Genomic DNA, 22,693 nt, shown 5'->3' with positions numbered 1-22,693 from the left:
AATTGCACAAGTACTGATAAAAGTTAAGTTTTAAATTATTAATTTTTACAAGAATCATTAAGAAAATTAACCGCAGTTTCACATGTTTACTTATAAAACCAACAACTGAAAAGTTTATAAACTAAAATAACATTAACAATAGACACCAACTTAATTACTGTTTATTTTTATAGACATACAAAAATAAGACATTTTAACTTGGTTAGGTTTATTGACGCTTTTATTTTTTCAAAATATATGGTATACACTGTTATGTAAAAATTCCTAAAATAAATTATAATATTCTTTAAATTTTAAAGCAAAACATTAATTTTTCCAACCATATGTATTGTTAAACAAAAATTATTAAACTTATTTTTTGGTACTTTTTTGGTCTGGTAAATATAACATTAATAAGTAACTGCTTTCTTTTCCTGTTTTGAAGTTAAGCTTTCATCCACATAGTTTTTCACGGATAAAACTACTCTATTTTTTAACAAAATTGAAACATTATACAAACGTTCTAAAACTTTTATTTGTGCGAGTTTTTAGATGTGAAAATAAATACTTCTGTTGTAACAATTTTTATAAAGAAATCTATTAAAAATTAATCAAAAAATGTTTTTATTAAAACCTAGTTTATTAGTCAAATTTTACATTTTGTAATTTTTTGATAGTATGTTGAAATTTGTGAATATTGCAAGAATTTAAATTTTTTGACTTTTAATTGTATAGTTTGGTCATTTTAAACGTAAAAAGTTTTTTAAATTAAATTGTAAATTGGGTTTCGTACAGTGGTTTTGTAAGTAATAAAACTAGTATTTGAACAGCGAATACTTATTAAAACGAAATAAGCACCTAGTGTTTTGAAAGTTTGTTTACAACAATATCTTCTTCTACAACCCACCCAATAAAATTATTTCTGCAAGTTTTTGGTATAGTACAGTGGTGAGTATGTTTTAATAATAGTATTATTAACTACAACTTAGAGTTGTTTAACTCTTATATATCAAACAGATCCATACTATAAGACAAACCATGTATGTAATTTGAAGATTAAGATAACAGTATAATACATTTTACCTGGTAAAACACAAAAGCTAAAAGTTTTAGTTTCATTAACATATTATTTAATCATAGCAGTAGATAACTTTTTATATAACTGTTTATAAGTTTATAAAAAAAAGTTTTAACCTGATACACAAACTTAAACTATTCTTTTTTTCTGAAAGTATGGCACCCATGCTAAAATTTTAACATAGTGTTTTGGTTAAAACCTATTAAGGGTATAGAAAAAAATTCTAACCTTTATGTGACTGATGACATATAACATTTAATTTATAAATCAGCTATCTATAAAGTAGATAAAGTAGTTAAGACCTCTGGTAAACAGATGAGCATATAAATTTATAAGCCCCCACCCCTGTCCCTTACACCCAGTACTTTTACATTTATATATCTAAATGTATAAAATTACTTTTATTTAATCAACACTTGTTTTTAAAACATTTTATCTTTGTATAAGTATAATGTTGTAAAAAAAGATATAATTTTGAAAACCTTACATTTTCACCAAAAGTTTATAAGTATTTTGTATCATGCTTGCCATACATTCAAAATACTTAATATTGTTCAGCAGAGTTTGAATTTTTTAAATCTAAGGTTGAGTAAGGACAAATCAAAATAGTTTTATGTTTTTAAAAGTCTTAGGCCAGTTTTTTCTAGACCTTGATACAGATAAAGTTGGTCAAGTAACAATGTTTTGATATTTTATAACCTGTTTTGTTTTAAAACATGATTTATATTGATTTGAAAAGTTTATTTCAATTAAATTAAGATTTTCAATATGATTTGAAAAAAAAGCACAGGATGACTTAGGACTGTACAAGGTCACTAAGGATAGTTTTTTGTTTTAAAGAGTGGCAATGTTGTTTTTATACTATGAGAATTATTTTAAATGTAAACCAAGTTGTTTGTATAATAATGAATAAAACACATTTTTAATAAGTAATATTTTTATGATTTTTTATACAAATTTAATATCTCTGTTTGCAAAACAGTTGTGTGTACTTTACTTAAGTTGTTAGACATGCACACACATGACTATTTTAATAAAAATACCAGTTTAAATCAACTTTATGTATTATACTATTTATAACTTTGTTTTTTTTTCAGTTTCTGTTCTTAAATTGCATTATTGACCATGACAAATCACTAATGTGGATCCGGTGGACCTCTCTGTCACTAGATCTCATTGATTATGCAAAGTGAAACAATAAGTAAGTATTTACAATTACAAATAATTTAAAAACTGTTTTGTTCAACTTAAAGAAAATAATCTGATACTGAATTTTTTGTAATAAATCCAAAGTGTTTCTTTAGTGCTTGGGGTATTTTTATGGTTAAATAGAGTTTTGATTTATAAATTTACTGTCTATTTTAAACATAAGAAAAAAGATGTTTTCATTGATACAATCAAAGTAAAGTAAAACGTTTATCTTAGCGGTCTATCATAGCAAACTTGATAACTATTAAAGTTACATATGATTAACTTACTAAACCAACAAAAAGTGCAGTATTTTCTCATATTGAGCAATGTAAATTTTGTCAAATTTATTATAATATATTAAACTGTTTTAATGTACTTAAATTTAGTAGAGAAAAAGTTATTAGCAGTTGCAACAACTATGATTAAATTTTAAAGCTTTTAAATAGTGTATGCTCCTTCTGATAATCTTATTTAGGTTTGATAATTGATTAATTTCATTTGTTTGTTTTGATTTCTATTTTAATAATTTAAACTCGAATTTTCGTTTGGTAAATTAATTATGTGAGTATTTATCATCTTTTGAAAGGAAAATAAGTTAGTTAAGATATGTAAGCATTGCTCAAACAAACTTGTTAAAAGTAAAAAGTGTTGTTAATTTCAATAAAATGGTAATTTAAATCATTCAAACGTCTTTATTTATAAGTTATATGATTTTATTTAAACTTTAAACACATATAATTATTAAAATTAATAAATTTATTTAGTTTGTATTGCTCGCTTGCATTTAATTTTTTGTCAATTTTTATCAAACTGTAGTTTTGACTGCAAAAGCTACAAGTTTGTTGGATGCTTTTTTATTACATGTTAACTTGTATATATTGTATACAAATCTACAATTAAGTTTAAAGAGACTAAAATATGGTACTTGTAAAACTTAGTATCTTATAATGTTGTGTTTAATATGTATAGTGGTGTAGTAAAGCATAAAAAATAGTAGTAAAATTTATTGTTTAATACAGGTGGCCTGAAATGTAAGTAATATTTGAACAGTGTGTTTTCATATCAGTAGTTTAAATTAAGTAATCATAGTACATATTACAAAAACTAGTTGTTTAAAATCATTAAAACTTTTAAGAGTGTTTTTCACAGTTTCAATTTACAAAGTTTATAACCCTAAAAGATAAATATGCTCTCTACAAACTGGTCATTTGAACTTCTATAAACTTTTCATCTACAACAAACCTTTTAGTCAACTTGACATATTAATCTGTATGTCAAGAAATAATTATACAGTTCAGTTTAATAAGAAATTTGAACTTATCAGAACAATAGCCTCAAAACTTTTTTTACAGAATATGTCGTTTTAATTATTCCTGCTAACATTTTTCATACAACTGTTGCACATTATACTTTTTTTTTGTTAAAAGAATAAGTGAAGTTTATTTAACTAGTGATTCAATAAGAAAATCATAACGAAACAATGATAATTGTGATGGAACATGCTTAATATTTAACAATGTGGCCACAAATTTTTACATATTCTATATATCTATTGTGTTTAAATAAAATGCTTTACTAAATATTTAATACCAGTTTAAATCAACTCTATGAATTGTAATATTTATAATTTTTTTTTCAGTGTCTTGAATTGGTTCACCGATGCCAAATCACTGAAGCGGAACCGGTGGACCTCTCTGTCACTAAATATCATAAATTGTGCGAAGTGGAACAATAAGTAAGTGTTTACAATTACAAATAATTTAAAAACTGTTTTGTTAAACATATAGAAAAAATAATCTGATACTGAAATTTTTTTAATAAATCCAAAGTGTTTTTTTAGTGCTTGGTGTTTTTTATAGTTAAATAGAGTTTTGATTTATAAATCGACTGTTTATTTTGAACATAAGAAAAAATATGTATTTATTAATTTAACCAAAATTAAATATATGTTTATCTTAGCGGTGTATCATAGCAAATTTGAGAATTATTAAAATTACATTTGTTTAAATTACTAGACCAACAAATGGTGCAGTATTTTCTCATTTTATTTTGTCCAATTTACTATAATATTTTAATCTGTTTTAATGTAAATAACTTTTTCTTTACTAAATTTAATAACAGTTGTGACAACTATGATTGAAAAATAAAGCTTTTAAATAGTCTATGCTCCTTCTAATTATCTTATTTGGATTTTATAATTTATAAATTTTATATCGTTTGTGTCGATTGCTATTATAATTATTTTTTTCAAATTTACTCGAATTTTTGTTTTATTAATTAATTTTTTGAGTATTTATTATCTTTTGTAAAGAAAATAAGTTATTTAAGATTTGTAAGCATTGCTCAATCAAACTTGTTAAAAGTAAAAAGTGTTGTTAATTTTAATCATTCAAACGTCTTTATTTATTTTTTGTTTACATATGTATAAATTTTATAAGCTTTAAGATAAACTGACTTAAGTCAAATTTAAAAGCTGGTGTTAATTTTCAATAACATGTAGATTTTGTAGCTAACATTTTAAACTTGTATGTTTTTTGATTGTTTTACTATAATTTTTGTTACAAGTCTACAATTAATTTTAAAGAGACTAAAATATAGTACTTGTGAAATAGAGGTTATTAAAAAGTTTGAAGCTGTGGAAGCTATTTTGTTTCACAGAACTATAATTTATTTCTTTGTGGTATTTAATAGCTAAGTTATATGATTTTAGTTAAACTTTGAACACGTATAGTTATTAAAATTAATGAATTAAATTAGTTTGTATTGCTTGCTTGCATTTTTTTATTTGTAAATTGTTAATAAACTGTTGTTTTGACTGCAAAAGCTACAAGTTTGTTGGATGCTTTTTTATTACATGTTACGTTGCTTTTTGAGTTTCAGCCACTTTTAACGGCATCTGTTCACTAATATGATTTAATTATTAAATGAAATATTACTAATTTTTAGTTTAAAAAGCATCAATAATTTTTCCGGTTTATTAATTATATATTATTCTTACAGGTCTCTCCGGTGGTCTTCTATTTGTTGCTGACGTTGGACGTGTGAAAAACATGGAATGAATCCAATCTTCAAATATTATGTTTTTTTGTGTATTAAATAAATTGTGTTCTATTATAAACTGTTTTTTATCTAAAATAAAGTTACAGAATTACATAAGGTTACAAAAGTTCAAAAATCAATTTAATTTTTTTTGTATTTACAATTATTTGTGCACTGCATAATTCTGATAAGAAATAGTCCCTTACTAAAACTGTTATAAAAAGTTAAATATGCATCAAAAGGGTAAAGACCAAAACGTTTAATAAGTCGTTGTAAGCATAATCCGTTTACCAAAGTCGTATATGTTGACTGCATATTTCGTTTGCACAAGCTAGATTATATTTAAAGAGGTAATTAGTATGTACTGATTTTTTATCCTGGTAGTCTTGCAGTTGTTAATTACATAAGTTGTAAATATCGTTACTGATGGGTAGCTTTTACGAAACTAGTTAAGGTGCCAAGAAAAAATTGTTTTCTTTATCAACGGTGTTTGAACTGAAATATTTAGCTGTCCAAGTATGTATTTTAAAAGGACCTGCTTTGCCAATTTCTTCGTGTTTGTTTATAAACTATGAACATGTTGTTAAAATATAATGTGATTTGTTTAGGTTCTCAGGTCAAATTACACTGTAGGGCTCTGGTGTGAAAGCATAACAAAAATTTATTACGAATTTTTCCTAAAAAAACTGAATATGTGTTAATTTCAAAAGAATATCTGTTGAACCTGTTAATTTAAATTAAAAGTTTTGTAGCTGCAGCATTTCCTTATCAGTTAAATTGGCAGACTTTACAATTAAAGAGTCATTTTTCTTATTCTTAAGTTATTCACGGGCCGCACTTTATAAAGGTTACCGCGGTCTGCAGCTATCACTAAAATATCCTATTTTAAAACTAAATTGTTGTAAAATAAACAATGTTTAAATCGTGTTATTGGCTACTGCAAATATTTACTCTAACAATGTCGTGTTTTGGCAACTTGGGAAGTTAAAAGCTACTAATTTTATGTAATGAAATCAGATTTTTACAGTATAAATGAAATTAACTTGTTCTAAAGTCGAATGACACTTTTTATGGCAACTTTGCTGGAAATTGTTTCTACCAAGCCTGGTTGTATTTCGTACATTTTGACTTTCGTCAGTGCATTATATTACCAAAATAAGTTACAAGTTATATAATAAACTTATAAAAGTAATAAAATTGCTAAAGAAATCACATGAACGCGAGAAAATACAATTTTTTTTACTCAGCTTGAAGCTGAAAATTATAGCTTAAATAAGTAAAAATTATTTATTAGTTTTTACTTTATCATTCTGAACCTGTTATTGAGAAGTTTAACTGGATACCAAATATTTTTTTAAAACTTTAAACGCAGCTCTTTGATGAATTTAAAACTGCCAAACTATACATAAATTTTGTTAGAAAGTTACAGTATACCAACAAATTTTAACAACGAAACTTTTGTGTCATTTAAATTAATAAAAAAATTGTTTCAGCTCATTATTTTTAACTTAACGCAAGCCTTTTAGTTAATTTTCAACTAAATTAAAACAACTTTAAACACATATACGTTTTTGCGTACACAAAAAACTACAAAAATACTTTCTTGTATAATGTTATTTGGGGTTTAAAGATATATTTATTGTATAGGTATTTAGTTTCTATAAAATCTCTGTGTACTCAATACTTAACTTTTAGATATTATGTTAATTTTATTATGTTAGAATTATTATGTTAAGTTTAACGATTTCGAGTTTAGATAAAGCACTTAACTAGCTACTATAGGGGAAATAATGAATTTATTCTTTCAAGATTTTATTTTACAAACTAAGTTTCGGTCAAAGACATAGTCAGTGCTTAAATGAATCTTTTTCAAAAAGAATTAAAGCTTATGTTAACTGGCTATAGCTACTTTTTCAAACTTTCGATTAATAGACATTTAGCTTCTTGCTTATGACAAGTTGAAAGATAAATTGTTAAGTAGAGTTTATTTAATATTTAGTTTATTTTATTTCGGCTAATTTTAAAATCAAAATACATACTTTAATGTAAAATCCGTTCTACTTTTAATTTCTATTATTTGTACATTTTTTGAACATTACTTTACAGTGATATTTTTTATAAACTACTTATAATTTGCACATAACAAAATCGACTTGCTTTTTGTCAGGTAGTACACCAGACATAGATAATACATTTTATAATAAAAAAAAATTGATACTATTTAGAAAATAGACTATTTATTTAGACGAGTAAAATACAAGGATTTTATAAAAAAAGCATTTTATAGATAAAAGGCCATTCTTTTTAGAAAGAGTTGCGAGCAGAATATATAAAAAGTTTCCGCGGGCTTACATGAAATAATTGTATTATCAATAAGAAACACGATTTTAAACTATAAAGGATAAGTGGTTACAAATTATGTATTAAAAGCCTGATAATTATAATAAATATTTAATGTACAATTAAGCCTGATATAAGTTTTTGCCGAGATTCAGACCCGTTTTGTCTGGGTTGGTACTTTACTCCATCGCCTCGCTTAATCTGCTTTTATGACTGTAATGACTACTGTTTTAGAATTATATGCATTTATATGTAAAGTTTACTCCAAATAGAGATAAAATAAACAATGATTGATTCAAAAAAAATTATGTTTAGTTAAATACGAACCTTAAAATTTGTACGTTAGTATTTAATGAAAGTGGAAGAATTACTGAAACTTTTGTAAGCTTTGAAAAAAAAATCATTTTTATTGTAAAATTTTTAATAAATTTAACTTGAGTTCATACATAGACAGAAAATTTACTTAAAAATCTCGTTTTTTGAATAACAAACAAACATGAGTTAATAACTTTTTATAAGTTTTATTCGTTGCTCTACTTCTAAGCTTTTACTGATTTCTATACAGCTTTTCTTAATTTAAGATACAGCTTTTATGTATAGCTTTTTTAAAATACGTTTGAGCGTGTTAAAACAAACTGCAAACTTTAAAAAGAACATAACAATAATGTTTACAAGATAAATTAGTTGTCATAAATGAGTAAAGTAGAGGGCAGCTTTTTACAAGTGTTAGATTAATTTTGCTAGAAGTAGTTGCTCGCGGAACATAGAAGAAAAGTTTTAGGCGGGCTACATTTATTTAAAACAGTTGTACTATCAAACAAAAATATTATTTAAACTGTAAAGGACAAGTAATTACGAGTTATGTATAAGAAGCCTGATAATAAAAATTTCGCTGAGTTTAAGCTTAATATAAAGATTCAAACCCAATTTTTCTGGTTTTGTATTGTACTCCATTGCCTTAATGTAATTGTAATGAATGCTGTTTTATAAATGTTGTACTTAGAAATATGCATTTATTATTAAGTTTATCCGTTTTCAAAAAAAAAAAAAAACAATTAAAACAGTTAAACATGAAACTTTACTTTGTATGTAATACCTGTAATAGCTTCAATATATGTTACCTTTTAAATAGTTTGTTATATATATTGTTAGAGTTTAAATAAAATTAACATATCTCATTCGCTTAAAAAACGATAAGAATCGATAAATTTTCACAGTTTTTCATAGATTTTATAATATATGCAGTATAACTTGTTAACGTTAAAAACCTTGTTAAAATTTAGACTTTACTTCATTATAAAAACGTTAATCTTTAATTTAATATAAAACTGTAAACCTTTACTTTATCATAAAGAAGTTTCCGAGGTTTTTAAGCTCTGACTTCTAAAAAATTGTAAAACTGCCTAATTGATTACGAATTTTAAACACATCGCGAAATTAGTTTATTTTAAATAAAAATCAAAGTTAAATTTCTAATTTTTTTATCCGCTAGGTGTCGCAAATCCACAAGATTGCACCATATCGATTTTAGAAAAAAAATAATTTAAAAAATTTGCGGGTTTTTCACCACACGCTGTCGCTCTTCAAGGGCCACCTCGTCCCCGCCTCCACCCTAAAAGCTTAGCCCCACTAATACTGAGCGAAACTTTTTTTTTCTTTAAAATATACATCTTACGTAATATGCCCTTTCAAATGCATTTTTTATTTTTATCTAAATTTTCACAACATTTTTTGTTACTATGCAAACTACAGTAAACAAATGCTTTGTAAGTTTACTTTTTACTTTCTTTAAACTTCATTTATTTACTTAACTAATTTACCTATTTCTTCTAATGAAAATCAAACTAATAAATTATATTAAGCTGACAAACTCAACTTTTGCTTTATTTATATAAAAGTAAAACTTACTTTACAACACAGAACTTTAGTAAAACTTCACATCACAAGCTCTCGTAGAATACGAAATGGTACCCATAATAAACAAACGAAAAAACATACAACCAGTAACAGTCATAGCTAAAAAATGTAAAACTGACCGGGAAAATGCGTAACACAAACATTGAAGCTACCCGACAAAAGCGAACTGACTGTTGATGACTATCATTTGAAATACTCCAGTACTAATAAAATGTTTTTCCACAAATACAAGATTACTGATAAATGCATCGGATGGGGAGGACACGGGGCAGTGTTTATAGGTAATTGAGTAATTGGAATTACTACTTCTGTTAAAATTAAAAGTCTATGAGTAAAAATTCAAAAAAATGTTGAGTTTTGACGTTGTTATTAATCTGTAATAACTTATGATTAAAATAACTAAAAATAAGTTTCTTAAATAATTTTCATCAGCTTTTTGATAATTTAGATTTTACAATATTGATTATTTGTAACATGCATTTGTTCACAGGCATGCCGAAACACGAAAACCTCAAAGTTGCAATAAAATATTGTTCTATGAAAAATGTTACTGGAATCCCTGAGGAAGTTGAAAAACACCAAAAAGTATTAGGGGCAGTGAAAGGAACAGTCTTGGAAAATAGTAAGAATTTCGTTTGCCTTATCCTTCAACATTATTTTCTTTTCACTAGAAATCACTTATACTTGAATTTTTTTTTTCTTTCTTCTTTCTTTTGCATGTCTTTCAATTTAGTCATGATGTCAGTATCAATGTCTATAATGCCTACGTTTGGCATGCAAAAGACAAAGAACATAAACAATGATCACAAAGATGTTAAACATTTTAAAACTAAAAATAATCAATATTAAACAGATATAGTGAAACTAAAAGACTGGTACACTTATGAGGACTACTACATCATAGTGATGGAATACCTGGACGGGTTCAAAGATATTTCAGCTTATTTAGACAAGCATGAATACATGGATGAGAAGAGAGCGAAACAGTTGTTCAAGAAGGTTTGTTATATTTATTTTAATTATTTATATTTTTTTTAATTTTTTGTTAATATAACTATGGCAGCATTATTTTTTAATTACTTCCAACAACTCAAATAACTAAAAACATTTAAAAATTACATTTACAAAAGTATTAAAGCCAATAAATATTAATTATATTTTGATCTAGTACTCGGATCCGAATCTTCTTTCAAAGTTAGAACCCTGCTTGATCAGTATACAATTTTTAAATTAACTTGATCCAGGTCCTAACTTAAAAATAATGCGTAGATTATGCAGAAAAAAATAAATATGCCAGAAACATTTGAGGTAAATTGAGTTTTGGACTTTAAACTAGACTAGATGCTACAGGAAAAACTTGAAAAGTACATTAGATCCGCATCCAGTAGATCACCACTTATAATTTTTAACTAATATGTGCTATAAAAAAACAATTTTACTGATTAAAATTCTACAATTTGTTTTTCAGGCGTACAAAACGATCAATCGCATGAACCAAAAGGGGGTCTACCATTTGGACGTTAAATTAGACAACATGCTAATAAGAGAACATGAAGGCGACATTGAAGTGAAATTCGTTGATTTCGGATGCACTCACATAGAAAGCGATAAGGTCAGTTTTATTAAGACACATTATTAAGTGATACACGTTATATGAAGTTTCTTTTTTTTTTGTTTTTCTTAAACTAAATTTAATTATACAAATAAATTAATAAAAACTTTGGTAAACTTTAATTCAATTTACATAAATAATCAATTTACAGTTTACAAAATTTAAAAGAATAGATACTAAATCTTTATATATAATTACTACCTACAATTATTAAAATGATCTCAAAACTTGGTATATGCAAAAAAAAATCATTATTTTTTTTTAAAGCAGTTTGAAAACTGGAACTGCGTTAGCACGCAAGGATACAGATCTCCGGGAATAATCCAGGAGAAAACATACAAGGACGCCGACATCTTCGGAATGCTGGTCTCTGTGTACCTGATGGTGGAAGGTGATTTCATCTTCGACGATGACGATGAAGTCATGAAAGACTTCAAGGTGCCGAGGGATAAGAGCACATTGAAGTTCAACAAATTTATCACTAAAATGCTGAATGACGTTTTCAGCGGAACCTTCACGCACCAGAAGATGATGAAGCATGGATGGATGAGACGATAAAAAATTTAGTTCAGTTATATAATTACTTCTCTAAAAAAAATATAATTATTCAGTTTGATTGATATTTTTTCGTAATTTATTTTTTGCTTTAATAAATTGCATTACTATAATGTGTTGCTATTTGATTTATATTCAAATTCTTATTAAAATTTTAGATAGCCTTTAATATTTAGTTGTAAAAATAACAATATGTTTTCCAATTTGATTAGCTGTAAAGAAACCTACTTAAATTTATAAAAACAGTTTCTAAATTAGAATTTTCTCAAACTATAATATTCAAAACTAATATAAGTTTGTATATTATACCTTAGAAATATTTCTAAGCGTTTAACATACATAAAAATGATTTAAACACTTAATATAAACATTAAACATGCCATTTATGAAGCCAGACAAAGCGTTTAGTATGTTTTTGTTTATATGAAATAAAATATGTTTGAATTAATTAGAAACGTGTTTACTTTTTAGATAGCAAACAAGTAAAAATCTAATTTAAAAATATAATTTTTACCAAATAAGAATTTGAATTAAAATCGGGCGAAATTCCGACCTAGCGTTCAAAATACACAAATATTGCGTTTTGCGAAATGTCCCGGCAGCTTTTCGACCATTTTTTTTTTTTGAATTCTTGCGATCTTGTTTGCAAGTATTTCCTTTTATACTTTACAAGTATTAGAAACTTTGTTATACTCTTTATATATCAAATTTTTATTTTTTATTTTTTAGGGAACTAGAAGCACTAAAAGCTTTTAATATTATAGGATTATAAAAAAGTAGTATAGTTTAAAAAATCGTTTGATGAATTGTTTAAAGTCCAACTAATTAATTTAACCATTGTTTTTTGTTATTAAGTATTTAAAAGTATATACGTAAAAAAGTAAATGTAAACGAAAGTTATTCACTCAACATGTTGTGAACCTTAAAAATTTTCAATTCAATAAATTTATATTGAAAATATTGTATTCGCAAAGTAAAATATTGATGATAACTTAACGCCAAACACAAACTTTTCGAAACAAAATTCAAATAAAAAGAAATTTGAATCTTTATTATAATAAATTACGCTTATTGTTAAGCTTGTGAAATCAATATTTTTTATATACTCCTACTTTAATTGTTAGTAAATTTCAAAGGTGTTAATCACATCTTAAAATAAGTAAAAAAAATAGAATTTATAAAAAAAATCTTAAAAATATATTGATTACAGCTAAATTAAAGAATAAAACTTTGGCAATTGGTCCATATATATTTAAATAACTGAATTATAGAAAAAAAAAAGTTACGATTACAAATTTAGAAGTTGGTTAAATTAGTGCTATTGTTATCATTTTAGTTGATTAAATTAAACAAGTAAAAATATAATCTACAGCATCAAACAAGTACAATTAATTTATAAAATTGTCTAAGACATAATAAAAAATCACTCATACACAAAAATACTTAAGAACATTGCATTAAACTAAAACCAAGTTTGAGTAAAACTTAATTCAGTCAATACTTATTAAGTTTATGGTATTTTGCCATATAATTTATCTAAATTTGCAATAGCTATGTAGTTGTTTTCAAATTCTTCAACTCAAAATAAAAATTAATATTAAATTAGTATAATTTTAAACTATAATATTTTTGGTTGATTACTAACACGACAGTTATATATTTTCTAATATTAATTTAATTTAATTTAATTTAGTTTAACAATATTTTCAAAACGACTGAGATATGATTTTACTTTATTTTTTCAAAAATTGAAAAATAATACAAACATTCTAAAACGTATATTTGTGTGAGTTTTGTAAATAATTTCGATAAAAATTAAAAATTGCAAGTTATTTTTCAACATGATTTGAAGAAAAGTTCAACATGTAATTAAAAAAAAACTATATTTATTGTAACTTTGTAGATACTATACAACATACAAAGTTCACAGACTTATAACTGCTAAACTTATGTAGCTAGACATTAATCTTAGCAGTTTATTTATTTAAATAATAAACTAACATAACTAATTTATTTTCGAACTTTTTTAGCAATCTTTTTAGTTTTTTTGTTTTCTAAATTCACATTTTACTTTAAATCTTCATTTGCAATATAAATCTGTGTATACCTTGTAAATTATACATTGTACGAAACACTTTTTAAATAATGATAACAATGCTCTTACTTTTAATAAAAACTTTAAGTAAAAACTGGACCGAAAAATTTCAAAGTGTTTCATTCATTTTATTACAAGTGTATATAGTTTAAATTAATATGCTTGTTTTAAAGCTTTTAAAATTGATTTTTTTTTCAATGTTTCTATTTTAGCTGCTAGTCATTTCGAAAGCTGCTTAGAACAACATTACATATTTAGTGAAAAGTAAGTAGTGGCAAAGCAATAAAATTTTTCAAGTTTAAAAAAAAATTAAATGACAGTCTAGTTTAAAATAAAAGTTTTTACTATTCGTTTTGTAAGTTTTTTTTACATTAATTTTATTGTAGGAAACAATATTAGTTACTAGAAAATTTTAAAACTTGCTTACAAATGCTTATTTAACTTTATTATGTAACATTTTTATTTCTTTTACTAAAGTTTAATAAATTATATTCATATAATAAGAAAGCTGTTTAAAGCATCTAAGTAAGCAATTATTGAATTAATTCTATATTTCAGTTAGAAGTTTTTATATCAATTGCACAAGTACTGATAAAAGTTAAGTTTTAAATTATTAATTTTTACAAGAATCATTAAGAAAATTAACCGCAGTTTCACATGTTTACTTATAAAACCAACAACTGAAAAGTTTATAAACTAAAATAACATTAACAATAGACACCAACTTAATTACTGTTTATTTTTATAGACATACAAAAATAAGACATTTTAACTTGGTTAGGTTTATTGACGCTTTTATTTTTTCAAATTATATGGTATACACTGTTATGTAAAAATTCCTAAAATAAATTATAATTTTCTTTAAATTTTAAAGCAAAACATTAATTTTTCCAACCATATGTATTGTTAAACAAAAATTATTAAACTTATTTTTTGGTACTTTTTTGGTCTGGTAAATATAACATTAATTAGTAACTGCTTTCTTTTCCTGTTTTGAAGTTAAGCTTTCATCCACATAGTTTTTCACGGATAAAACTACTCTATTTTTTAACAAAATTGAAACATTATACAAACGTTCTAAAACTTTTATTTGTGCGAGTTATAGATGTGAAAATAAATACTTCTGTTGTAACAATTTTTATAAAGAAATCTATTAAAAATTAATCAAAAAATGTTTTTATTAAAACCTAGTTTATTAGTCAAATTTTACATTTTGTAATTTTTTGATAGTATGTTGAAATTTGTGAATATTGCAAGAATTTAATTTTTTTGACTTTTAATTGTATAGTTTGGTCATTTTAAACGTAAAAAGTTTTTTAAATTAAATTGTAAATTGGGTTTCGTACAGTGGTTTTGTAAGTAATAAAACTAGTATTTGAACAGCGAATACTTATTAAAACGAAATAAGCACCTAGTGTTTTGAAAGTTTGTTTACAACAATATCTTCTTCTACAACCCACCCAATAAAATTATTTCTGCAAGTTTTTGGTATAGTACAGTGGTGAGTATGTTTTAATAATAGTATTATTAACTACAACTTAGAGTTGTTTAACTCTTATATATCAAACAGATCCATACTATAAGACAAACCATGTATGTAATTTGAAGATTAAGATAACAGTATAATACATTTTACCTGGTAAAACACAAAAGCTAAAAGTTTTAGTTTCATTAACATATTATTTAATCATAGCAGTAGATAACTTTTTATATAACTGTTTATAAGTTTATAAAAAAAAGTTTTAACCTGATACACAAACTTAAACTATTCTTTTTTTCTGAAAGTATGGCACCCATGCTAAAATTTTAACATAGTGTTTTGGTTAAAACCTATTAAGGGTATAGAAAAAAATTCTAACCTTTATGTGACTGATGACATATAACATATAATTTATAAATCAGCTATCTATAAAGTAGATAAAGTAGTTAAGACCTTTGGTAAACAGATGAGCATATAAATTTATAAGCCCCCACCCCTGTCCCTTACACCCAGTACTTTTACATTTATATATCTAAATGTATAAAATTACTTTTATTTAATCAACACTTGTTTTTAAAACATTTTATCTTTGTATAAGTATAATGTTGTAAAAAAAGATATAATTTTGAAAACCTTACATTTTCACCAAAAGTTTATAAGTATTTTGTATCATGCTTGCCATACATTCAAAATACTTAATATTGTTCAGCAGAGTTTGAATTTTTTAAATCTAAGGTTGAGTAAGGACAAATCAAAATAGTTTTATGTTTTTAAAAGTCTTAGGCCAGTTTTTTCTAGACCTTGATACAGATAAAGTTGGTCAAGTAACAATGTTTTGATATTTTATAACCTGTTTTGTTTTAAAACATGATTTATATTGATTTGAAAAGTTTATTTCAATTAAATTAAGATTTTCAATATGATTTGAAAAAAAAGCACAGGATGACTTAGGACTGTACAAGGTCACTAAGGATAGTTTTTTGTTTTAAAGAGTGGCAATGTTGTTTTTATACTATGAGAACTATTTTAAATGTAAACCAAGTTGTTTGTATAATAATGAATAAAACACATTTTTAATAAGTAATATTTTTATGATTTTTTATACAAATTTAATATCTCTGTTTGCAAAACAGTTGTGTGTACTTTACTTAAGTTGTTAGACATGCACACACATGACTATTTTAATAAAAATACCAGTTTAAATCAACTTTATGTATTATACTATTTATAACTTTGTTTTTTTTTTCAGTTTCTGTTCTTAAATTGCATTATTGATCATGACAAATCAATGATGCGGAACCGGTGGACCTCTCTGTCACTAGATCTCATTGATTATGCAAAGTGAAACAATAAGTAAGTATTTACAATTACAAATAATTTAAAAACTGTTTTGTTCAACTTATAGAAAAAAATCTGATACTGAAATTTTTGTAATAAATCCAAAGTGTTTCTTTAGTGCTTGGGGTTTTTTTTATGGTTAAATAGAGTTTTGATTTATAAATTTACTGTTTATTTTAAACATAAGAAAAAAGATGTTTTTATTGATATAATCAAAGTAAAGTAAAATGTTTATCTTAGCGGTCTATCATAGCAAACTTGATAACTATTAAAGTTACATATGTTTAACTTACTAGACCAACAAATAGTGCAGTATTTTCTCATATTGAGCAATGTAAATTTTGTCAAATTTATTAAAATATATTAAACTGTTTTAATGTACTTAAATTTAGTAGAGAAAAAGTTATTAGCAGTTGCAACAACTATGATTAAATTTTAAAGCTTTTAAATAGTGTATGCTCCTTCTGATAATCTTATTTAGGTTTGATAATTGATTAATTTCATTTGTTTGTTTTGATTTCTATTTTAATAATTTAAACTCGAATTTTCGTTTGGTAAATTAATTATGTGAGTATTTATCATCTTTTGAAAGGAAAATAAGTTAGTTAAGATATGTAAGCATTGCTCAAACAAACTTGTTAAAAGTAAAAAGTGTTGTTAATTTCAATAAAATGGTAATTTAAATCATTCAAACGTCTTTATTTATAAGCTATATGATTTTATTTAAACTTTAAACACATATAATTATTAAAATTAATAAATTTATTTAGTTTGTATTGCTCGCTTGCATTTAATTTTTTGTCAATTTTTATCAAACTGTAGTTTTGACTGCAAAAGCTACAAGTTTGTTGGATGCTTTTTTATTACATGTTAACTTGTATATATTGTATACAAATCTACAATTAAGTTTAAAGAGACTAAAATATGGTACTTGTAAAACTTAGTATCTTATAATGTTGTGTTTAATATGTATAGTGGTGTAGTAAAGCATAAAAAATAGTAGTAAAATTTATTGTTTAATACAGGTGGCCTGAAATGTAAGTAATATTTGAACAGTGTGTTTTCATATCAGTAGTTTAAATTAAGTAATCATAGTACATATTACAAAAACTAGTTGTTTAAAATCATTAAAACTTTTAAGAGTGTTTTTCACAGTTTCAATTTACAAAGTTTATAACCCTAAAAGATAAATATGCTCTCTACAAACTGGTCATTTGAACTTCTATAAACTTTTCATCTACAACAAACCTTTTAGTCAACTTGACATATTAATCTGTATGTCAAGAAATAATTATACAGTTCAGTTTAATAAGAAATTTGAACTTATCAGAACAATAGCCTCAAAACTTTTTTTACAGAATATGTCGTTTTAATTATTCCTGCTAACATTTTTCATACAACTGTTGCACATTATACTTTTTTTTTGTTAAAAGAATAAGTGAAGTTTATTTAACTAGTGATTCAATAAGAAAATCATAACGAAACAATGATAATTGTGATGGAACATGCTTAATATTTAACAATGTGGCCACAAATTTTTACATATTCTATATATCTATTGTGTTTAAATAAAATGCTTTACTAAATATTTAATACCAGTTTAAATCAACTCTATGAATTGTAATATTTATAATTTTTTTTTCAGTGTCTTGAATTGGTTCACCGATGCCAAATCACTGAAGCGGAACCGGTGGACCTCTCTGTCACTAAATATCATAAATTGTGCGAAGTGGAACAATAAGTAAGTGTTTACAATTACAAATAATTTAAAAACTGTTTTGTTAAACATATAGAAAAAATAATCTGATACTGAAATTTTTTTAATAAATCCAAAGTGTTTTTTTAGTGCTTGGTGTTTTTTATAGTTAAATAGAGTTTTGATTTATAAATCGACTGTTTATTTTGAACATAAGAAAAAATATGTATTTATTAATTTAACCAAAATTAAATATATGTTTATCTTAGCGGTGTATCATAGCAAATTTGAGAATTATTAAAATTACATTTGTTTAAATTACTAGACCAACAAATGGTGCAGTATTTTCTCATTTTATTTTGTCCAATTTATTATAATATTTTAATCTGTTTTAATGTAAATAACTTTTTCTTTACTAAATTTAATAACAGTTGTGACAACTATGATTGAAAAATAAAGCTTTTAAATAGTCTATGCTCCTTCTAATTATCTTATTTAGATTTTATAATTTATAAATTTTATATCGTTTGTGTCGATTGCTATTATAATTATTTTTTTCAAATTTACTCGAATTTTTGTTTTATTAATTAATTTTTTGAGTATTTATTATCTTTTGTAAAGAAAATAAGTTATTTAAGATTTGTAAGCATTGCTCAATCAAACTTGTTAAAAGTAAAAAGTGTTGTAAATTTTAATCATTCAAACGTCTTTATTTATTTGTTGTTTACATATGTATAAATTTTATAAGCTTTAAGATAAACTGACTTAAGTCAAATTTAAAAGCTGGTGTTAATTTTCAATAACATGTAGATTTTGTAGCTAACATTTTAAACTTGTATGTTTTTTGATTGTTTTACTATAATTTTTGTTACAAGTCTACAATTAATTTTAAAGAGACTAAAATATAGTACTTGTGAAATAGAGGTTATTAAAAAGTTTGAAGCTGTGGAAGCTATTTTGTTTCACAGAACTATAATTTATTTCTTTGTGGTATTTAATAGCTAAGTTATATGATTTTAGTTAAACTTTGAACACGTATAGTTATTAAAATTAATGAATTAAATTAGTTTGTATCGCTTGCTTGCATTTTTTTATTTGTAAATTGTTAATAAACTGTTGTTTTGACTGCAAAAGCTACAAGTTTGTTGGATGCTTTTTTATTACATATTACGTTGCTTTTTGAGTTTCAGCCACTTTTAACGGCATCTGTTCACTAATATGATTTAATTATTAAATGAAATATTACTAATTTTTAGTTTAAAAAGCATCAATAATTTTTCCGGTTTATTAATTATATATTATTCTTACAGATCTTTCCGATTGTGTTCTATTTGTTGCTGACGTTGGACGTGTGAAAAACATGGAATGAATCCAATCTTCAAATATTATGTTTTTTTGTGTATTAAATAAATTGTGTTCTATTATAAACTGTTTTTTATCTAAAATAAAGTTACAGAATTACATAAGGTTACAAAAGTTCAAAAATCAATTTAATTTTTTTTGTATTTACAATTATTTGTGCACTGCATAATTCTGATAAGAAATAGTCCCTTACTAAAACTGTTATAAAAAGTTAAATATGCATCAAAAGGGTAAAGACCAAAACGTTTAATAAGTCGTTGTAAGCATAATCCGTTTACCAAAGTCCTATATGTTGACTGCATATTTCGTTTGCACAAGCTAGATTATATTTAAAGAGGTAATTAGTATGTACTGATTTTTTATCCTGGTAGTCTTGCAGTTGTTAATTACATAAGTTGTAAATATCGTTACTGATGGGTAGCTTTTACGAAACTAGTTAAGGTGCCAAGAAAAAATTGTTTTCTTTATCAACGGTGTTTGAACTGAAATATTTAGCTGTCCAAGTATGTATTTTAAAAGGACCTGGTTTGCCAATTTCTTCGTGTTTGTTTATAAACTATGAACATGTTGTTAAAATATAATGTGATTTGTTTAGGTTCTCAGGTCAAATTACACTGTAGGGCTCTGGTGTGAAAGCATAACAAAAATTTATTACGAATTTTTCCTAAAAAAACTGAATATGTGTTAATTTCAAAAGAATATCTGTTGAACCTGTTAATTTAAATTAAAAGTTTTGTAGCTGCAGCATTTCCTTATCAGTTAAATTGGCAGACTTTACAATTAAAGAGTCATTTTTCTTATTCTTAAGTTATTCACGGGCCGCACTTTATAAAGGTTACCGCGGTCTGCAGCTATCACTAAAATATCCTATTTTAAAACTAAATTGTTGTAAAATAAACAATGTTTAAATCGTGTTATTGGCTACTGCAAATATTTACTCTAACAATGTCGTGTTTTGGCAACTTGGGAAGTTAAAAGCTACTAATTTTATGTAATGAAATCAGATTTTTACAGTATAAATGAAATTAACTTGTTCTAAAGTCGAATGACACTTTTTATGGCAACTTTGCTGGAAATTGTTTCTACCAAGCCTGGTTGTATTTCGTACATTTTGACTTTCGTCAGTGCATTATATTACCAAAATAAGTTACAAGTTATATAATAAACTTATAAAAGTAATAAAATTGCTAAAGAAATCACATGAACGCGAGAAAATACAATTTTTTTTACTCAGCTTGAAGCTGAAAATTATAGCTTAAATAAGTAAATATTATTTATTAGTTTTTACTTTATCATTCTGAACCTGTTATTGAGAAGTTTAACTGGATACCAAATATTTTTTTAAAACTTTAAACGCAGCTCTTTGATGAATTTAAAACTGCCAAACTATACATAAATTTTGTTAGAAAGTTACAGTATACCAACAAATTTTAACAACGAAACTTTTGTGTCATTTAAATTAATAAAAAAATTGTTTCAGCTCATTATTTTTAACTTAACGCAAGCCTTTTAGTTAATTTTCAACTAAATTAAAACAACTTTAAACACATATACGTTTTTGCGTACACAAAAAACTACAAAAATACTTTCTTGTATAATGTTATTTGGGGTCTAAAGATATATTTATTGTATAGGTATTTAGTTTCTATAAAATCTCTGTGTACTCAATACTTAACTTTTAGAATTATTATGTTAAGTTTAACGATTTCGAGTTTAGATAAAGCACTTAGCTAGCTACTATAGGGGAAATAATGAATTTATTCTTTCAAGATTTTATTTTACAAACTAAGTTTCGGTCAAAGACATAGTCAGTGCTTAAATGAATCTTTTTCAAAAGGAATTAAAGCTTATGTTAACTGGCTATAGCTACTTTTTCAAACTTTCGATTAATAGACATTTAGCTTCTTGCTTATGACAAGTTGAAAGATAAATTGTTAAGTAGAGTTTATTTAATATTTAGTTTATTTTATTTCGGCTAATTTTAAAATCAAAATACATACTTTAATGTAAAATCCGTTCTACTTTTAATTTCTATTATTTGTACATTTTTTGAACATTACTTTACAGTGATATTTTTTATAAACTACTTATAATTTGCACATAACAAAATCGACTTGCTTTTTGTCAGGTAGTACACCAGACATAGATGATACATTTTATAATAAAAATATATTGATACTATTTAGAAGATAGACTATTTATTTAGACGAGTAAAATACAAGGATTTTATAAAAAAAGCATTTTATAGGTAAAAGGCCATTCTTTTTAGAAAGAGTTGCGAGCAGAATATATAAAAAGTTTCTGCGGGCTTACATGAAATAATTGTATTATCAATAAGAAACACGATTTTAAACTATAAAGGATAAGTGGTTACAAATTAAATATTAAGAGCCTGATAATTATAATAAAAATTTAATGTAAAATTAAGCTCGATATAAGTTTTGCCAAGATTCAGACCCGTTTTGTCTGGGTTGGTACTTTACTCCATCGCCTCGCTTAATCTGCTTTTATGACTGTAATGACTACTGTTTTAGAATTAGATGCATTTATATGTAAAGTTTACTCCAAATAGAGATAAAATAAACAATGTTTGATTCAAAAAAGTTTATGTTTAGTTAAATACGAACCTTAAAATTTGTACGTTAGTATTTAATGAAAGTGGAAGAATTACTGAAACTTTTGTAAGCTTTGAAAAAAAAATCATTTTTATTGTAAAATTTTTAATAAATTTAACTTGAGTTCATACATAGACAGAAAATTTACTTAAAAATCTCGTTTTTTGAATAACAAACAAACATGAGTTAATAACTTTTTATAAGTTTTATTCGTTGCTCTACTTCTAAGCTTTTACTGATTTCTATACAGCTTTTCTTAATTTAAGATACAGCTTTTATGTATAGCTTTTTTAAAATACGTTTGAGCGTGTTAAAACAAACTGCAAACTTTAAAAAGAACATAACAATAATGTTTACAAGATAAATTAGTTGTCATAAATGAGTAAAGTAGAGGGC

General features: G+C 24.6%; 1 protein-coding gene across 1 annotated transcript; it reads left to right on the top strand.

Annotated features, from left to right (window-relative positions):
* The first annotated feature begins 9,755 nt into the window (after positions 1-9,755).
* LOC145833668 (serine/threonine-protein kinase pim-3-like) lies at positions 9,756-11,714 on the top strand. Its single transcript, XM_082940817.1, has 5 exons — positions 9,756-9,825; positions 10,035-10,166; positions 10,398-10,543; positions 11,013-11,156; positions 11,424-11,714. The coding sequence occupies exons 1-5, from the start codon at positions 9,756-9,758 to the stop codon at positions 11,712-11,714; spliced, it is 783 nt and encodes a 260-aa protein (XP_082796943.1).
* Positions 11,715-22,693: the final 10,979 nt, after the last annotated feature.

This window comes from Thalia democratica, chromosome 4 (genome assembly GCF_965202585.1).
Source record: "Thalia democratica chromosome 4, ktThaDemo2.hap1.1, whole genome shotgun sequence".
In the NCBI taxonomy this organism is placed as follows: Eukaryota; Metazoa; Chordata; class Thaliacea; order Salpida; family Salpidae; genus Thalia; species Thalia democratica.
Note: the sequence above shows the minus strand (reverse complement) of the source record. Positions and strands in the feature narration are given on the sequence as shown.

Bases quoted from the DNA above. Each gene is read 5' to 3' on its own strand.
- LOC145833668 (XM_082940817.1), top strand. From the start codon at position 9,756: ATGTTTTTCCACAAATACAAGATTACTGATAAATGCATCGGATGGGGA. The intron at 10,167-10,397 runs GTAAGAATTTCG...AATATTAAACAG, and splicing joins AGGAACAGTCTTGGAAAATA to ATATAGTGAAACTAAAAGAC. The intron at 10,544-11,012 runs GTTTGTTATATT...TTTGTTTTTCAG, and splicing joins CGAAACAGTTGTTCAAGAAG to GCGTACAAAACGATCAATCG.